The 19,531-nt window shown below is 46.6% G+C and overlaps 1 protein-coding gene across 1 annotated transcript; it reads right to left on the bottom strand.

Moving 5' to 3' along the window:
• Positions 1–770: 770 nt before the first annotated feature.
• On the bottom strand, positions 771–9,958 carry LOC119110319 (serpin B6). The gene is made up of 3 exons (XM_037234095.1): positions 9,859–9,958; positions 3,980–4,164; positions 771–2,656 (listed from the first exon to the last, which is right to left on the bottom strand). The coding sequence occupies exons 1-3, from the start codon at positions 9,875–9,877 to the stop codon at positions 1,700–1,702; spliced, it is 1,161 nt and encodes a 386-aa protein (XP_037089990.1). The 5' UTR covers positions 9,878–9,958; the 3' UTR covers positions 771–1,699.
• Positions 9,959–19,531: the final 9,573 nt, after the last annotated feature.

Here is a 19,531-nt window from a genome sequence, read left to right on the forward strand (position 1 = left end):
GCCTCCCGGTTCCCTTCACTGTCTGGCCCTGTCCGGCAGGGTGGGTCAATGCGGACAACAGATGGTTATAAATCATGTAACCAACAGTCTGAGAATTTTGAAGAGTTACCAGATAGGTTTGTGAATGAACCCATTCTCGCCTTAATGGAATAAGAGCATCATGTATTGGATCATATTCATCATATTGTATGTTTATATCATATCGTTACCTTCAGCACATCATGCCATGATATTCTCGGAAAAGGTACCTATCTGAAGCGCCAAATGATGCACACCTGTGCTCCTTTCTCTTCAAACGTTTCCCTCAACACCACAATAATCTTGAAAGACAAAGAGTGGTTACATTATTTTAAACAGTGACGCAACGGTAAACAAGAAGTATTTACCCCAGTGTGGGCTGTGTTTGCCAGTGACGAACGGTTTCCTACCCTTACCCCAGCTTATATGTTACGTGAAATATAAAGCATACATCATTATACATTGCAAATCGTTTCCAATTTACCAATCGGTTGCTTCAACTCGTACAACGCTGGGCATTCATACTGGCACGGGGCCATATTGGCAGGGGCTGTAGCAAATTATGCACTTACGACATGCTTAAATGATCGGCACTAATAAAATAAACGTCATATGACCTGTCTAAAAACAGAGCGCAGAATGTTTACCATGCGTCTATGAAGCAACGTGCGCAGAGAACAAGTTCATCATTTGGCTTTTGTTCCGGACAAGGACAAAGAAAGGGCGATTCGCAGCGCATTGAATGGGCAGATGCTGCACGCTCCTGGTCCCGAAGGTGATAACTGCCGCTCCAGCAGCGTCCATTCATTTCTCCTCACCCTTTCACCGGCATATTTACCTTGTGGATGATGCTGTAGACGGTCTGTAACCCGCTGGCAATTTCAACCAGATCTTCCACCGACGTGAAAAGTCTGAAAATTTGCAAATGGAATGTGGTTTCTTCAGTTCGTAGTTCGCTATCATCTTGAACCGAGTCGCGCTCAACTGACCAGACAGTGAACGCAAACGCTTCATGATATTGACGGCATCAGTGGCATTCGTACAGTCAATCAAATGACGCGAGGGGTCAGTCATTTTGTGTGCCAGTAGACGCAGGGTAAGAACGACGCACCCTCAGTAGACGCATGGTCAGATGGACGCGGCCTGGTTGTTGGTGACGGTCGAGCCGAAGTTAGCATTGATCGCGGCACGGCAGGGAGATCGCATCCAAATCAGACACTTTCACGGACGCAAATACGAGGGGAAGGTATATTGTATCAAACAGTGGTGCATCGCAAGACGAAAAGATTCATCAAACAGTTCTGCTTGAAATGCACTAGAAGTAATCTGAAATACACAGCAAGCAATCATAACATCGTCTTCTAAAGATAGAAAACTACTGTGCAAATTTTACAAACTCAGATTGGGCTGACGTGTCTTTTAATGGAGCACACCCTTTTCTAGATTCGCACCAGTATTCTCGGGCAAATGAAACCTAAAGGCTACGGCACGGCTGTGATATCAGAGGACTTTTTGCAACCTTCCACTTGGGTGTCACAACGTGAATGGTAATAGGTCTCCTATTCAGTGCGCGACCATAACGAAAGCAGGTGCAACATGAAGTGCACCCAAAGCATGCTTAAACTATTCACAAAATACCAACGGGTGCAACAAAAGTCGCTCGTGATCAGCTCACATAACGTTAGCCAAACGTCTGCGGTGAAGTCATGAAAATGGAGAACATGTTGATCCTGTGTTTCTTGTTCCAGACCATGGCAAAGAAGGGACGATCTGCAGTGAACTGAATGGGTGGAGGCGGCAGGCTTGTAATCCCGACAACGACAGCTGCCGCTCCGGCAGCTTCAGTACCTTTTTCCGTCACCTCAATAAACACCTTGTGGATGATGCTGTCAACAACTAGCGGCTTATCGGCAATGTTACCCAGATCTGCCTGCCGCGTGAAGACTTTGCGGATTCCCAATTGTGACATGGTTCCCACTAGTCCGTAACTTGCTCTCATCTTGAAACGAGGCATACTTATTTGTACGGACGAGGAACGCAAACGCTCCATAATGTCGGCGACATCGAGGGTATCGAGATCGTCCCTTAGACGTGAAACGGCAGCCATGTTACGTGTCAGTGGACGCAAAATCAGCATAACATAGTTTTTGTCCGTGTACGGCAAGGCGATCGCATCAAAACTAGACATCTTTACATACGGCACTCGGGTTTCAAGCTTCATCATGTCGACCTGCTTGTCCCCTGAGGCCGTGAGGAACGGCTCCTTCACGGTCTTGTCGAACGGAGTCAGCCACAGGCCCTTGAAGTACAATGCGCTGACCAGGACCAGAGCCGCGTTTTGCAGAGCACTTGCTTGGACTAGTTTCTGGATGCGTTTTCTTGTAACCTTAGCCACGTCGGCGTTTATTTCATTCGCCGCCAGCGTCGCCGAAGAAAACTTCTTGACATCTGCACTGTAGAATTGGCGCAGGAGGAGCTTAAATCTCGACTTGACGTTGAAGTTATCTCTCAAGTAAATACGATTGAAGACGCCGGTAGTGACATTACTAATGCCGCTGGAGAGTTCTTCGACTGCATGCATGTAGCCCTTCAAAAAGCAATATCCCTTGCTTGTCTCTATACCCAGGACTGGTGTCATCTGTCGGCAAGGCAGTCATACAGAGTAATGCAGCGATCTATTCAGAGGGCGCTGATGTTACTTTTAATGAATGGTCGATAGCCATTTTGTGGAATTATACCTTAAGCATTTAGCTTGATCAAGCAGTTCGTTTCCCAAATGTTCCAACGTTGTTTTCTTTTCTAAAATGCTCAGGACATACTTTGAAAATTTACACAAGCATACAGCAAGTTACACTGGGTTTCCCTCGACAAATTAGCTACGTAGCGTCAAAACACAGGCAATCAGAGCTTCATTAAACCGAAACACGTACGTAGCTGGAGAATGCTGTGTGACATGTGTTGCAGCTGCCACATAAATCTCCATTGAAATTGCCACAAATTTATCAATTGGCTGTTGAAGGCTTGTCATCTGTGCAATCGCCCACCAACAGTGATGGCGGCTAGCCGGTAGCCAGGTCGGCCACAAGCCGACCCGGGACCGGCGGCTGACCAGCGATTTTGTGATCAGCTGACGGCTCGTGACATATGCAGTCCCAAAATTGTTGTTACGACTGGGTATGTAGTAAATGTAGTTCATTTTGTTTGAAACGTCATTAAATTAATTTTTACGAAAGGATACACAGTCTTAAGCCGATTTCCTATGTGCCTGGAAACCTCCCAATGACGTGGCAAGACTTAAAAATTGTCATGGTTTTCCAGACAGCTCGATGGCCAGATAATGCCTCACGTAGCACATTTCTACTCCATTTAACTAAGTAATCCTGGAGATGGCGAACAGAAATCCAATAACTTATGGCCCTACATTGAGAACACACTTAATTCCTATATTATCGGTGTATTGACAAAAGTTCCACATACTTAAAATTTGCTACGTGTTGCATCTATTGGTTTCCGACAAAACCCCCCAAAAAATCCATGACCGTGTTTTATTCTCGCGTTCTAGTTGCGTGTCACTTAAAAGGCCGCAACCCAGACTCGTGTAAAAAGTTAGCATCTGTATCAATCCGTGATCGTGGTGAAGTCGACAGTTCACCGGATTTGCAGGCATCCCAAATACTACGCTCGAATCCGTGCGCACGTACTTTTCAACAACACCAGCCTGCCACAACGGGCCAGCCGGGCCTGCTAACGGCTCCCTGTGGCCGTCCAATGGATTGGCAGTTAGCAAAGCAGCCGAAAAGCAATCTTGCACCCGCTTGGCTCAGCATTCTCCCTTCTTGCACCCGCTTGGCTCAGCATTCTCCCTACATGTGCGTGTACTGGACAATCTCAGACAGCACGTCGGTACGTGTGTGATCTAAGCCAGTAATACGGTGTGCAGAGTTCGTCACCTGGCACGTACCTCGTTTCTGGTGTCGCCCCTGGCTCCAAGCCAGACCTGCGTCATCAGTGAGGATATGACGAACGGAGCGACGGCCTGGTTCTTGTTCAGACTGCTCGTCAAAGCCTTCAGCAGCTTTAAATCCAGGCCAGTTGGGACATTGGCTTCAGTCAATGCAACCAAAAGCAGCATAACCCATGCGGCGCCTGAAAATAAAATGGGATTTCGTAACGAAAATCCATGCTACGAATATCAATAGTGTTTGCAGGGGTGCTTAAAATATTTGTATTCTGTCACCGACGGAATTCCTTCAGACAAAATTGTCGACAGCATCATCACTCAATAGGATATTACAAATTGGCGATGAAGTCTATGCTCGGAGGCGCAATCATGCTCTGGGTTTTCTTGACGAGCACCGAGAGCCTCTCTCACCACCCCAATTTCCAATATATGTACGCAACTGGAGCGCTCATTTACGCAATGTCATTCGACTTATGTCAGAATAACTGCTGCCTCGAGGAAAGCAGGCGCGTTTTCTCAGTTTAGGGAATAGTCCAATCCCGAAGGAGATTTCTTCCCGCCCTCGAAACTTGACGAGGATTCAGGTTTACTGTTGACCTGCGGCTGACTTCGCTCCCACAAACGCGAAAAATGCGAGGAATCTCGGCAGTTAGGGCACCCGAATACATGACGGAATCGGAACCGGTGGCAGGCCGCACTAGGGGATGAAATCTGATGCTCGGGTTCATTCAAGACCTTGTCACCTTACAAAAACCCCGTGTATGCACCGAGCCCAAACCCAACTACCATCATATCTCCGCCATACTTAAGCCTTTAAGCCTTAATACTAATACTTCAAGCTACTAAGCTTCAAGCCTGGTGGAACATGTGCGGCCTGCTAGGCGCCTTTCGCCGCACCCCAGCAGTCGGTATATACCCGTCTAAAGTGGATTTATGCGCCTTAGAAGGAATGAAGAGTATACTGGGTTGCAGGGCAAGCTCAGACTGACTTGAACGCGGCTGCGCAAATGCTGGGCGAGAGGTAGTGGGAGTGTCCTGAAAGAATTATTCATTAGGGCCAGAGAAAGGTGAGGTCACAAAAAGGTTTAAAGAAAATACCGATTCAGTAGGTTGTGGAATGCATTTGGGAGGAGCATTCCTCACTAACATGAGGCAGCATGGTTAGCATTATTCCTCATCGAATAACCAGAAGAAGGGAGAGATAGATATTTTAATACTCATATCACTACTCATCGTTTTGGTGAAGAAATATAGCTCAAAAATGAATGCAATTTTTCTCCTTTCTCCCAGTTATTTTATGAGGGCCAATGCTAAGAGCATTCAGCCCCCCCCCCCCCATTAAAGTACATTAGCAGCACAACCGTTCCACTTTCAAAACTTTTCCTACTAGCACAACTTTTCCTACTAGCCCCATAGGGTTAAGGCGTTCAGGGCCTGCTTTTCACAGAGTTGTGAATCAAATTTTATCAGATCAGTTTTGATGAGCCCGGCATCAAACAAAATATTCCTTTTTGGTCTTGAGCCGATCCACTGCCCTTGTTGTGTACCGAAGCAAAACTCCCTCGGTGGATCGGGTACGGGCTTTCGTGCAAATTATGCGTCAGGAATTTTTCGACTTTTGTGGCGTATCTTGTGGTCTCAGCAGCTCATTCGGTGAGGCAGGTTCATAATTGAAAGAGTGGGCCTTCGAAGCCGGTTCTTGAAACTTTCTACCAGTCTCTATGGAATAATCAGCCAGAGGAGGCAGGAGGCAGCTTGCCTACATATATCGCCACTTGGGTATCCTCCGAATAGAAGATATTCGGTACCCTCCCGATAGGCCGGATACTGTCCAAGCTTTGGTTGTATGCTATTAAATATCAGCAGCCTCTGTAACTATTTGGCATTTGGCTGCTATTTTGTTATCATAGATATCAGGGTTATCTGGCTGAAGTAGGAGGATGCAAAGCATGACTTTGCATCATTGAATACAAATCAGGATATCGGTACATATATCTCATTAATTTGCTCAGCATTGGTATTGTGAATAAATAACATTTGTAATCACCCGTCCTAAGTGTGGCTAGCGCAGATCAGGTCAATTCAGTCAGTTGCCACTAAAACGTGTTGTTATAAGGACTAATAAAAGTATGTACTTGCCGCGCCATGAAAACTGCCATGAAGCAAGTAAACTGCATTTAAGTGTAAGGGTGGTTTCATGGCAGCGTGCTACCTTTCCTAAGCGATATATCTTATCACTTTTCTTGACATATTTCTATGTATTTCACCAGCTGTTTAACGAATGCGCGTTCCGATTGTGGGGAATCAGCTGGTGCATGATAATGGCACTTTTCATTCCAAAAGACACGCATCGGTACCACCGTGATCATCAAACCAAAATAGGCTAAATAACTGAATACACTAAATCACACTAAAAACACTAACTACACTAATACACTAATAAGGTACACTTAATCATAAACAGGTTAATGAAACCTGTGATACTCGATACATAGTCCGGAAAGATCAATTCAGATGTTTTGTTTTTTGTTTTTTGTTTTTTTTGTTTTGTTAGAATTCTGTCCCCTGCCAATGTTAATTGGGGTCTCTCAATGTTGTTTCTGCTCCGCCCCCTCCCCCCGCCCGCCATGTTTCCTGTTCAAACATTAGCAAAAACTAAGGAAGAAAATAAGGATGACGCAGAGCTCATGTTCTCTGGGCATCGTTTGCTGTCTATGATGATTATACTGCTCAAAATAAAAGAGTTTTCAATCAATGAGGAGCAAATAAAATGACAGGTGTCCCTCGTTAAAGCAAAGTGGTCTAAACCTCTTGATAAGCGCATCTTCAGGGGAGAAGAAATCGTCAGGCCTTTGGCTCCCTTCCTCATCACTTATATAAGCAGATACCTCTGGTGCAATGCCTCCTCCAGGCAAATCGTATCGGTTTCTCCTACAAAATATCAAAAGTGCACGCATTCATGTATTATGCTCATGGGGGCACAGACAATATTAGGTAAGAAGCCTTGCAAAATGTTTCTTCTAGAGCCATTCCTGTTACATTAGGAGTCCTATATCAGGTAAGTAGCCATAATTTTCGTCACAGGGACGTCAAATATTCACTGAACCCTAGGCCAATTGTGTGCAACCAAATCATGCACAATTTCCTGTTATCCGAACTAAAAATTTTGGATTAGGGGGCAAAAGACTGCTCCTCCGTTGGGCCTTGGGTACGCCTCTTGCTAATGCCCATCATATTCATTTCTATGAGCCATGGTTGATATTAACAAAAGGTCCAACTGGTAAAAATTGGCATTTTCAAGCTGACGATGCTTACTGAAATAAATTGCCGCTCAATATCAGTGCAACTGATGAGGACATAGATTCAAAACAAAAATGGCATAAATTGTCCCTGTAGAGTCACTTTCATCTCCCAACCATTTGCTTGCGCCAATAATGTCATCGCCCTCCAAAATGGAACCCACGATTCTGTTGTAAGGAGGTAAGTATGGTTGCTTGCAACTGCTATGGTGCGTCAACGGCCTCTTCTGTGCTATGAAAAGGCAGTCTAGATAACCGTAGGTCACTGTCTAATTCCATCAGATCATCTCACCGACTTATTCTGAAATGCCCATGCCTCTGGTCGATGAGGACATGACGCTCTATCGCGACATCGACAACGAAATCAGCAACGTCAAACAAATTCAACGTGGCTCTTTATGAAGCTGCCGCCTGCGAAGTCGCATGGCAATGAAAGCCACCGCGCACCTCCGCATCGCAACGATTGAAACGTACCCTCGCGGCCAGATGAAGCGCCGTCTCCAGATGCTTTTCAGCATTTTCTACTGTCTTATATGGGCCGCCCATAGCTGGCTGGTGGAAACAGCGAATCGGCTGATTGTGCGGGCCGTTGGAAACGCACTGATTTGTCGTCGACCCGCCACCGAGTCGAGCGACCAACTGAACATCGTAAGGTATGTTGTTGCCGGGATGGGGTGAAGCCTGACAACGATACCATGGTGCTGTATGGTACGGTAAAGGGCCTTGACGTAAAGGTGTGCTAGTATTGTGTGACGCAACGCGTTGCTATGGAAGCCGCATGTTGTGCCGTGCAACGTGTGCTGCAGCATTTTGTCGTGGCCGACTTGAAACGAATTTCAGCCAGAAACACTTTTAGCACCAAGTAGCACCTCATGAAATACATTTTTGTAGCCGACCTTTTCACCAAGTCGTAACGTTTTACCACACCTCAGTGTTTAGCGCTCCCGACACTGACCAGTAAATGACATAGCAGCGATCGTTTACATAGTTTACAGAAGCTTAGCGTAAGGCGTTAGTAAGCATAGACCCAATGTCCGGACATTTTCACTCTCGCCATGTACCCCTCTAGGCCGCGTACTGAATAGTGCATAGGGCAAAAAATCGGGAATCAGCGAGTCCGTTCTCCATGCGCTATAGAGATCCCGTTTGTTGACAGCTATACGGTGGATGGCAGTGGAAGGTAAGATATTTCTCTTTCAACACTCTGGGATTCCGACCTTTATGCCGCACGGTAGTAAATGGGAAAAAGCAGCGACATGCAAACAGGGATGGGCGCATGGACGCGGACTTGGCACCGCTTACAAAGGTCGGAAAACAGTTATAATGGCAATCTGACTTCAAGTGCAACTACTGCGATACTTAAATTAACTTGGTCACACAACGCTTTCATGAGGGTATATATATATATATATATATATATATATATATATATATATATATATATATGTGTGTGTGTGTGTGTGTGTGGTGTGTGTGTGGTGTGTGTGTGTGTGGTGTGTGTGTGTGTGTGTGTGTGTTGTGTGGTGTGTGTGTGTGTGTGTGTGTGTGTGTGTGTGTGTGTGGTGTGTGTGTGTGTGTGTGTGTTGTGTGTGTGTGTGTGTGTGGTGTGTGTGTGTGCGTGTGTGTGCCTATGTCCCCTATCTTTTTTTCTCTCTGTCGGCCTTTTTCTTTACTCGGCTGGCCTGATCGTATGACGGCATGGAAATGGTACAGTAGCCTTTACAAGGTAGCATCGTGAGACATAGACCTAATTTAGAACCAAATCTGATTTCACAAATACCAAGATAAACCAGATAGAAAACTCAACTTTTGTGTTTAATTCTGTCAAAATTGCCGGCTATTTTTACAACGAAAGCGTCTTGTTTAGTCGTGACTTATATATTTGTCACTTTGCGTTTGTCAATGCGTTCCTATGCAGCCAGGTTATCAAGTACCGCAAACGTGAAATGACTAATGAGCAGACGAGGGCGAAACAAAAACGTGAAATGACTAGTGAGCAGACGAGGGCGAAACAAAAACGTGAAATGACTAGTGAGCAGACAAGGACGAAACAGAAACGCGAAATGACTAGTGAGCAGACGAGGACGAAACAAAAATGTTGAAATGACTAGCGAGCAGACGAGGACGAAACAAAACCGTGAAATGACTAATGAGCAGACGAGGACGAAACAAAAACGTGAAATGACTAGTGAGCAGACGAGGACGAAACAAAAGCGTGAAATGACTAGTGAGCAGACAAGGACGAAACAGAAACGCGAAATGACTAGCGAGCAGACGAAGACGAAAACAAAACGTGAAATGACTAATGAGCAGACGAGGGACGAAGCAAAAACGTGAAATGACTAATGAGCAGACGAGGACGAAACAAAAACGTAAAATGACTAGTGAGCAGACGAGGACGAAACAAAAACGTGTCTGGGGCAAGATTTGCCGACTATTTTGATAGAGCTGACGATCTATCTGGGCTTCTCTGATGCGTATGCCAGTTTTCGTGCCTTTCCAAGTTGGTTTCATATCAGGTACCGGTATAATCATGCCAGCGTGAAAAACAGTAGGGCATAAAAATATGAGCATACAGACCTGTCTTCATGCGCTCCATGTTCCGGCTGTCACTGAATAGAAACAATGCAGACAGAAAACTACAGAGCTGTGTGCTACGCGTCACTCGCGGTCGGTATGAGCTTGTGGGCTGCGTGAACCCCAGGTATATGCGCTGGCGCTGTCGGGGGGCCCGACGGACAAGTCCACCTCTGACAGAAGTGACAACAGGACGTGACCTTTGACCGTTGTATGATTGCATCAGATCCGAGCGCAAACGTCAAACCGTACCAACAAACGCACGGCCTTGTTGCCGCACGCCGTTGCGCTGTATTTTTGCAACCCTTGAGCAGGCCTCGTGTTTTCACTGTTTGAAAGCACACCACTATTGGGGATGGCGGGTGCAAAATGTCGGAAATCGTCGCCGTAACTCGGAAGAAAAACAAGCTTTGATTATGTTGGAGCGGCGCAAACCTACTGCGTCACAACCCTCCTTCTGTCGCTCCCCAGCAGGAATACATTAGCCGCAAGCGGGGCGTTAGAATCCGCCTCTGAAAATGAACAGCGCAAACCGACTTCAAAGCCAGGTTGCCCTAACTCTGCAGGGATTTTGCTAGTACTGAGTGAGCAATACACGTAAGGGCAACTTTTTCACGGTGGCATGAAAAACACGTCATTGACTGCCGCACCGTAGGTCACCTGCGCTGCAATGCACACACACCCGCACTACGACCCAGTGCCATGGCCAATGTCAATGCCAAAGGCTCATAGCACCACGGGTGTCTCCAAACCCATTACAGACAACTTCAGAGGCCCCTGGGCGCGCCTGGCCCTTGCGGGACCAGGGACTAGTTTCTCCAGCGCCGGGTCAGCAGGCAGTCCACACCCAACATGTGAACCATCGATGACCATGTACGGTTCAGTCCAAGATGAGTCAGTGACTCGTTTGGCGGCCGTTTCGCGGCGCTTCGTTCGAGTTCAGCTGTCAGCGCTGGGGAGCGAAGCCCGCTGCAAGAATACAGCGTCATCCAGCGGCGCTTCGTCCGAGTTCAGCTGTCAGCGCTGGGGAGCGAAGCACGCTGCAAGAATACAGCGTCATCCAGCGAAGATTCGTCACGTGATCGCTCCGTCTACGGTGCGTTTCGCACAGTGAGCAGACCCATGATGTAATCCTAGCATAAGCGAAGTTGCCGGCTGGGCTGTAGTTACGCCTGATTCAGTCCCACATGGATGGATCGGTCACGGCCGGCACTAAATGGATCTGAATTATGATTCAAATCAAACTTTCCCCCTCAAATGGATGGTTCATATCAGCGGTTCAGTCAAGCAAATTGCCTCGCATGGTTTTGGCTCTGGTCCTCAATCAAGAAGAATCGAGTCAGCCTCATCGTCAACAGTCGTTTCAGCGCCATCGTCAACAGTCCAGTCAGCGTAATCGCCAGCAGTCGAGTCAACATGGTGCAAGTCAATATAAATGTCACCAAGATGAGAATGCGTAGCAACAGCGTCTAAATTTCAAAGCTGGTCGTGCCATATTCAAAAAATGTGATCCCAGAACTGCTAGAGTTTTTAAACAAGCGTATGTTCTCACGCTCTATGCAGCGTTATATCACGCTCCATGCAGCGAAAGATGCCAGCTTTACTCACGCGTCTGGGAAGATACTGTGGAACAGCAAGCCCTCATCCACGGGCTCTCAGGTTATGTAAGGAGAACATGCATTGCAATGTAAAAAACCGTGAACGCTTTGACTACAACTTTGGCATCTCCAGCTTAGAGCATACGCAGTTGTGTCTATACGCGCGCGTTTATTGTGTGGGCTGAATGATCTGTTTTGTATCATCGGGATTTATCGAAGTTTGAAATGAGCGCATAGACCTCTATATGGGTAATATCGGCTGTTGAATTTCCTTCAGCTATCACAACTATCGTGTTATCGTGCTTTGAAGCATTTTTGTCACGACCTGGTGCTCATTCCAATCTGGCAAAACTCGATTCACTTGAAAACAGGAACCAACTCAAATGTTATTCGTGTTAAAATATAGATACCTAGATCAATTTTTATTTTCTTATATTGCCGCGAAGCTTGATCAAATTCTGTAAACTTATCAAATCGGGCACAAGCATGATTTTGATAAGGTTTGTAAGGTGCCTTGAATACCTTTTGCGTTCATAGAGTGCTCAGGAACGGCGTTCTACTGACATCTGGTGGCCAGCTCATAAACGTCTAGTTAGTGTATGGTTCGCGATTGCTGGAAACCGTAGTGATCGAGGTGCAATCATGGGCGTAGGAACAGGGGGGGGGGCAGAGGGGGGGGGGGTCATGCCCTCCCCCCCTACACACTTTTTAAGGTGGGGGTCCAGCTATGTTCCTGCTCCCCCCCCCACACACTTTTCAGATTAATGTTGCGTTTGGCTTACTTTTGCACTGCATTAAACATGCATGCCGATTTACATAGTTCACCAACCATCTCTCTTAAGATGCGTCATCTTTTTCGTTTACTTATTGGTCATTGCTTAGTGTTACAGCCGCAAGGCCCGCACCGCACGGCCTGGAGACTGCAACGCCGGCCGTCGAGGCTGTTATTGCTATGACTTGCGAACATGCATGTTCAGCACCATATTACGCAGTTTTCTTATCAGTAATCAGCTCTGACAGGATCTTGAGCATTTTAAGACAAACATGGGTTAGCCGTGTCAACACAAGGAACCCATCTCATCTACAATCTACTGTCAGGGAGAACTCAACATCTCTGAAGAACACAGAAAAACACGGAATTGGAAACTATGTGACAACTATCGACGGACTACCTATGGTAATCAGGGATGTTGTTGCGTCAATGAGCGTTCCTCGGCGCTGATCGGGGGCCAACTGCGCGGGTCAGAAGGCCCTTCCGTGCCAGGGATGGAACAATGTGATATGGTAGACTCTGCTATAATCCCCTCCGGATCAGCCAGGAGTCCCGCCCCGTGCCACCAGAATGATAACCAGAAGATGCTTCGCGATGGGACGGAATGGCTCTTCGGCCCTCGACCGGGAACGGTAATATATCCCTGGTGTTCCACTCAAGAGGCTCCTTACCCGGAAGGAAATAAGGGATCTTATTGTTGAGCAGAGTGGGGGTCTCATTATTGTTGACAAGGATGGATCGAAATAAATTTTAAAAATCAGCAAGGTCATGCCATGTTTGCCTGGGAGCGTTTATTTTTTTCAGAATGGATTAGTGAAACACAAAACTTAAAAGTTTTGAAAAATGCCCCGCCAAAAACCTCGAGCGCGTGGACAAGGATGGCATGGGCTACAGCTTCCGTAAACCGAACCGCGTCAGCCATTGCAAATGCCACCAGACGGCAGGTGCCGTGTCAACCTGTCTTCTGGATACATAAATAGCCGAGAGACACAAAAATAGAGATCTTACCTTAACTCTTCCAGTTCAACCACCACCAGATTCCAGTCCCACTTCGCGGTGCTTTAGGGCCAAACCGGTTCTTTACATCAGTCTAAAAATTGCACACGTGAAATATGCGCTCAGACTGCTTTCTAAGTGCAAGATCTGGTGTAAAGAAGTGTCCAAGGGATACTTTTTCAGAGGCGTAGTCTTTTCGTCCACCCGATAGCCACAACTTAATATCAACTGCTAGGGCCGACGCTGCGCGGCCGACGGAGACTGCACGCCTGGGGTCGAGGCTTTTGTTTTAAAATTTTCGAGTGCGCATGGTCAAAATTCCGTCACATAACTTGTATTACTAGTCGATTTAAGTGTTTGAAGGTAATTAATTGTTAGCGAGGTAACGGGCCTTAGCTGCCGGCGCAGCGGCGGCGGCTCCGCGAGGGTGTGAACTGCCTCTCTGCCGATTGGTTCCCACCATCTGGAGCCCATAAGTCCACGTGGGTTTATGGGGACACGCGGGCGGGGACGCACGGCCCCTGCCGGACAGTCCACGTTCAGACTCCGCCGGCGCGTCTTGACGCGAGCCGCGACAGCGTTTACGACGACGACGACGACTTCGGAGTGTGCGACGCCGCCCTTTCAACCCCTTTCTCACCTTTGCCTTGCAACTCTTTGGCTAATAGAGACTCTTTCCTTTCAACGTCTCAAGTCGATGGTCCTCCGGAATACTAGCGGACTCTTCCGCACGAACAGTAATCATTTCAGAAGCGTCATTTTCGTCCACCAGTGGGACATGGCTAAATGTTAGCTACTGGGCTAACGCTCCGTGGACTATGGAAACTGCAACGCCTGGTGTCTAGGTTTTTGTTGCTAAGATTTGCGAGCGCGCATGTTAAAAACGTTACATAAATTGCATCACTAATCGATTCCGACAGAATGGTGAACACTTTCAGGCAAACGTGGCTTGGTCATGTTAATACACATTGTTGACCACTCGATCTGCAATCAACTTTTCATCTTCAAATTTGGGTCAAACATATCGATCTACAATCTCCCCTCAGCTATGTCCTCAGTCTTGGAACCCAGATAAAATATTTTGACAAAGCTTCTGAATTCTAGTCGGTTTAGAAAGAGTCAAACTGACCATTGTAAATTAAGAGCGCCGGTGATTTATTCCATGCAGTTGCGTTCAACGCCTGATTTCTGCAGTTATTTACCGTCAAAAATGCAAACAGAATTGAGCTCCACGGTAACTCCTGGATTCTGTTCTGGTTACAAGGTAGAAATAGCAATAAAGTGAAGAAAACCATGTCACTTATAACCAAGTAAGGCTACAAACCCGGGGATTTGGGGGAATCACCATAAAATGGGCTTTAGTCAACCTTGTGTTCCCCCTTGGCAAGGCGCCTGCGAATGAAGGCGCATGAATGATCTGTCTCACTGTGAGTCATCGATCTACTTTCAAATTCTCAACCAGCCCTATATCCAGACCGGTTTTTGGCATCTTCACTGTGGAGGCAGATGCTTCCTGAATGACTCAAAATGCCTACCCGCTCGTGGAATTTCGCCTCCCCAGGAAAGACAGTGTTAAAAAGGACGAATAATCTAGGGATGTTGGGTGGCCTTATTTGCCAAATGACAGATAAGTCGAAAAGGCAAGATTGTGCATCAGTGATAAACAGCTCTAGATACATATCTAGCATAGCAGCCATGACATTTGAATAAAGAGCGAAAACGCCTCTGTTCCTATCCCCTAGTCCCCCCTCGCCGGTCATCGGCTCGCTTTTCAGAAAAAGTTCCTGAAGTAGACCCTGAGCTTGCCTCCCCCCACCCCCAACTTCTTACAACGTTCCTACGCCTAAGGTACAACACGAATCTTTTTATTCGTGGCCCGAACCCTCCCTGCCTTTCATCCATAATGTTTATCATGTGCTATTGTCCTCGCGCTCCCTGTAATCACTAACGTTTAGATGACTGCACACGAGTGGGCGCAGATCAGGGTTGTGTTTTGCAAAAATGGGTGTGGGGGTGGGGGAAGTTGAAACAGTGAAACGTGAAGAAACCTAACACAAATTACGCCAAATAATGGTTTTTCCTCTCCCAGCTTTGTTCGGGCACTGGAGCCCAAGTTTTGTTTGGGACGGGGGTTGATGCCTCCCACCGAGTCGAATAGGAAACAACACCACTGGGCGATGATATCTTCCCGTACACCCTCAAAAATTCCTGTTTGATCTGAAAACGGTGTTGAATTCGAGCGCGAATGAGACCGACATCTTGCCGGACTTGTACTTATGTCGACAGCTTGCCGGACATATACTTAGGTCGACAGCTTGCCGGACTTGTACTTATGTCGACAGCTTGCCGGACTTGTACTTATGTCGACAGCTTGCCGGACATATACTTATGTCGACAGCTTGCCGGACTTGTACTTATGTCGACAGCTTGCCGGACTTGTACTTAGGTCGAGCACCTAATGCGAACAAGTAGGAGGATCCCCTGCCCCTGCCTTGACCCAACCATGACCAGCCCTGGGAACTCTCCCATACTTTACGTAATCGTCAATGAGAGTGCTGAAACGACTGGCTTTCGGAGGAGAACCCGATAATTTGTCATGATGCAGCAGGCATTGACTTCTTCAAGTCATCGTCTTGCTTTGTTATCCCCCCCCCCTTCTCAAAATTACTGCAAAGGGCGTCATTGGCAAAAGATGCAGTTTTTACGCTCAGGAGACCACAATTTGATCCAACAACCGTGACTGCTTGTCCGTGTGTAGTAGCCATCCACTTTGCACCAGTAGGAAATGCATATACACTCCACTGTACACAGGCATCGACGGTGGAATACGTTTTTGGAAGCGCGCTGCTTTTGATAAGGTAGTTGAGGCAGATGTTCTTTCCATGAAAACACGATGTAAGCGGCTTTTATGTAATGTTAAAGGAACAAGTTCCCATCCCCGACTTGACCATGTGGCTTCGGCGTTTTGCGGATTGTGCAAATATTTTTGCGATAATTATAGTCCTTAAACATGGGAAAAAATGTTCCAGGACTGGAAAATGCAATCCACAGCCATCACTGTGAATTTAAAGACAACGTTGAACATGTTGGAATGAGTGTGCCAATGGCTCTGTGTTTTTTTCCGTGGGCAGGAACTGCTTACTTAGCATTCATTGGCAGCTTGGCAGTGTCGATGCCGCCGGTTGTGAGAGGATCCTCCCGTGTCCGCTGCTCGCTGCGCCCTCCTTCCTGCTTGATGAAGGCAGGATAAAGTATCTCCCGTTGCGAGAGTGTGAAGATACGTGATTCTGCCTCCAAAGGTAGGCACTTTTATTTTGTTGAATCCACGTAATGGTGTAACCGCTTTTGGTGCACTTAGCTTCAGTGCATTTTGAAGAAAACAAATCAAATCAACGACCGATAATACGGACGCGGGACGGCATGTTCCAAACTTGATAAAAAATTTTCTCCGCAAGCACACATCCATGCCAGGTCGTTTGCAGCCTAATTTGTCATTTACAATTGATGGATGTTCCGAGTCAGAAAAGCAGAAAAATTGGAACGAAAACCAGGGAGCAAAGTACCACTGACCTTACTGGTAAATGACGATAAGCCATAATAGCACGGACTGTTTGCTGTTAGTGACTTGCATGCTGGCACGAGCGCAATGGGAGGAAGAGTTAAGGCACCTCCTTGTTTTGGCGCTCAGCATCATTTGTCACCAAGGCTAGATGGAATGTGGATGGATGGTGCGCATTTAAAGGGCGGCAGGCCGTGTGGGCCAGCGTTCACTGGCGGCGATAATCTCAGTACGATTTTTACAGGGATTGAGTCGGATATTGTGAGGAAAAGGAAATCCTTGTATGCTGTAATGCAAATGAGGTATGTGATGCAGAGTAATTTAATTTCGGGTGATACAATGCAAATTTGGTGTCGGATGCATTTCACTGCTCATTTTTTTAGGGATCTAAATATATAATAGCTATGTAAAGCTTTGAAACCACCTGTTAACACCCTTAGGATGCAGCGGATTAGTCAAAATTACGTACCTGAATAAAGCCCGAGAGTGTGCAACATTTCAGGTATTTGTGGTGTAATGCATTTCGTTGTTGTTATTGGTTTTCTATGATGTACTCGGCTGTGAAGGCTATAAACGTCGCCAAACTCTTGCCTTGGCGGGAAGGGCACGCATCGCGCGGAATCGAACCCTGTATCCCTGGCTACCCAGCGCGCACCGTAACTACTACTCTGTCGGAACGTCCAATTTGATGGGGTTTGAAAACCGTTTGCAAGAAAGCAGCCTTACTCATTTTAAGAAAGCACGACATTATGCATAACTTGAGAGGACCAAATTGTTCGAGCAGGCGGCGGGCGAGCGGACAAAACTGGTCTTGCCACGTATTTGTTTTGGTTCCAGCGTCTATGACGAAACCACGAGCACGGAGATCCCTAAATTTAATTCAGGTCGCGTCTTGCGATTGCGATTCGTTATTCACATGAATATGGTGCTCCTTACGCGTGACGTCACAGGCCGGGCGAGTCTCAACGTGAACTTAATGGAATGTTGAGGCGCTAGGCGCCGGACCACTGTCAGGGATGAGCGTAGTTCGAAATATTGGTGCCGTTCATGTAATCGTTGCTTAGCACTATAACATCGTTTAATCAGTGCTCCCGGTATATTCAAGATGTCCATACAGTAAGAACTTGAAATCAAATGTTTACAAGTAGAACAGTTAACACGCGCTCGGGTGGAGGGAGGGGTCAAATTACCCTCCCCCCCCCCCCCCCACACCCGAGCGAAGGGTATCTAGCCGGCCACCTGGGCGCGTGTTAAAAGCTGCGCCGTATAAAGTTCAAGACGCTTAGTTGCAGCCTGTTCGATCAGCTGCTGTATTCCTTTATTGTTGCACTTTTACCAGAATTTCACCTTGTCATTCGATAAGCATGGGGATTTTTTTTTTGATATCACAATGAAGCCCTCGTGTTGGTAGCATGCACACGTCTGACCGTATTGGCAGCAGCGAGGTGGGACTGCCCTGATTGTTTTTGTGACGCTCAGACTGGCAAATACGGATCGAAGAGAAACTGACAATTATAATGTCCAAATTCTGGATCAATGACCCTTACGCGCGCAGCTGTGCAAGAGCTATGAAACTCCCTGTTTAGGACTTTTTACGGGTTGTCAGATCTCGGCAGCCAGAGCAGTTTAAAATACTGTATTATGTAATTCGCCACCGTCTCGATGCATTGCACATCATCATCAGGACGAGTACAAGGGTACAAAGCTACGATGAAACATGAAGAACTCGGGAAGAATGTTGTAAGTGTTACAGTTTTGAGAAACGTGACGTCACGGGCAGTTTTCTCTCTTTTGCTTGAAAAGGGAAAAGCATTTCGTGCTTGATGCGCATCAGTCTTCGCATGTTGATATCTTACTGTAACTTTTTACCACTGTTCTCGTCCTGATGATACGTACTTTATCTAAACGTTGACGAGTTGCATAAATGGTATCGACTGCCTTTCTTGTCACAAAGTTTTTACTTTCTCTATTTTCTAAGGGCGTTTCATACATGAGGTCATCAGACGAAGCCATGGCGAGAATTCTTTGCGTCAAGCACGGAAATGCTTCTCCCTTTTCAAGCGAAAGAAGAAAGCTGCTCTTGACGTCACGTTTCTCGAAACTTGTAAAACATACAACAGCCCTCCTAAGTTCTTCAAACTTCATTTTAACTTTTACCATTGTACTTGTCCTGATGGTGATACGTTATGTATGGGAAAGTTGACGAATTGCATAAGATGTAGCAAATGCTTCCTTTTATTGTTTTTTAATACTTATATACATGTATACATATATATATATTAATATATATATATTATATATATGCTATATTATATTTGTGTTTGTGTGTTTGTGTGTGTGTGGTGTGTGGGTGTGGTGGTGTGTGTGTGTGTGTGTGTGTTGTGTGTGGTGTGTGTGTGTGGTGTGTGTGTGTGTGTCTGTGTCTGTGTGTGTGTGTTTGTGTGTGCATTGATACATTTGTTAATATTGATATTTCCTTTTGTTATTGACTCGTCAAACCAGCTGTGCGGTGCAGACGAGCGGTCCCTCTACTTGGAGTAAAACGATCTCAATGCCGTCGGTACACGTCCTCGCCAGCCACGGACAATGAGGCTGTAGCAGTACTTGTGCGCCACTGGACGGCTAACAAGCCTGTAGTCGGAGCAACGCTGGCAGTCTTGTGTCGCCACGTGGCCTGTTTGAGACCTGAGACGGTCGTGTTCCGTCTGGTTTCGGGTGGTGTCAGCGATAGTGAGATGGCAGCCATGGCTT

This window comes from Pollicipes pollicipes, unplaced genomic scaffold (genome assembly GCF_011947565.3).
Source record: "Pollicipes pollicipes isolate AB1234 unplaced genomic scaffold, Ppol_2.1 Scaffold_7231;HRSCAF=8579_pilon_pilon_pilon, whole genome shotgun sequence".
NCBI lineage: Eukaryota > Metazoa > Arthropoda > Thecostraca > Pollicipedomorpha > Pollicipedidae > Pollicipes > Pollicipes pollicipes.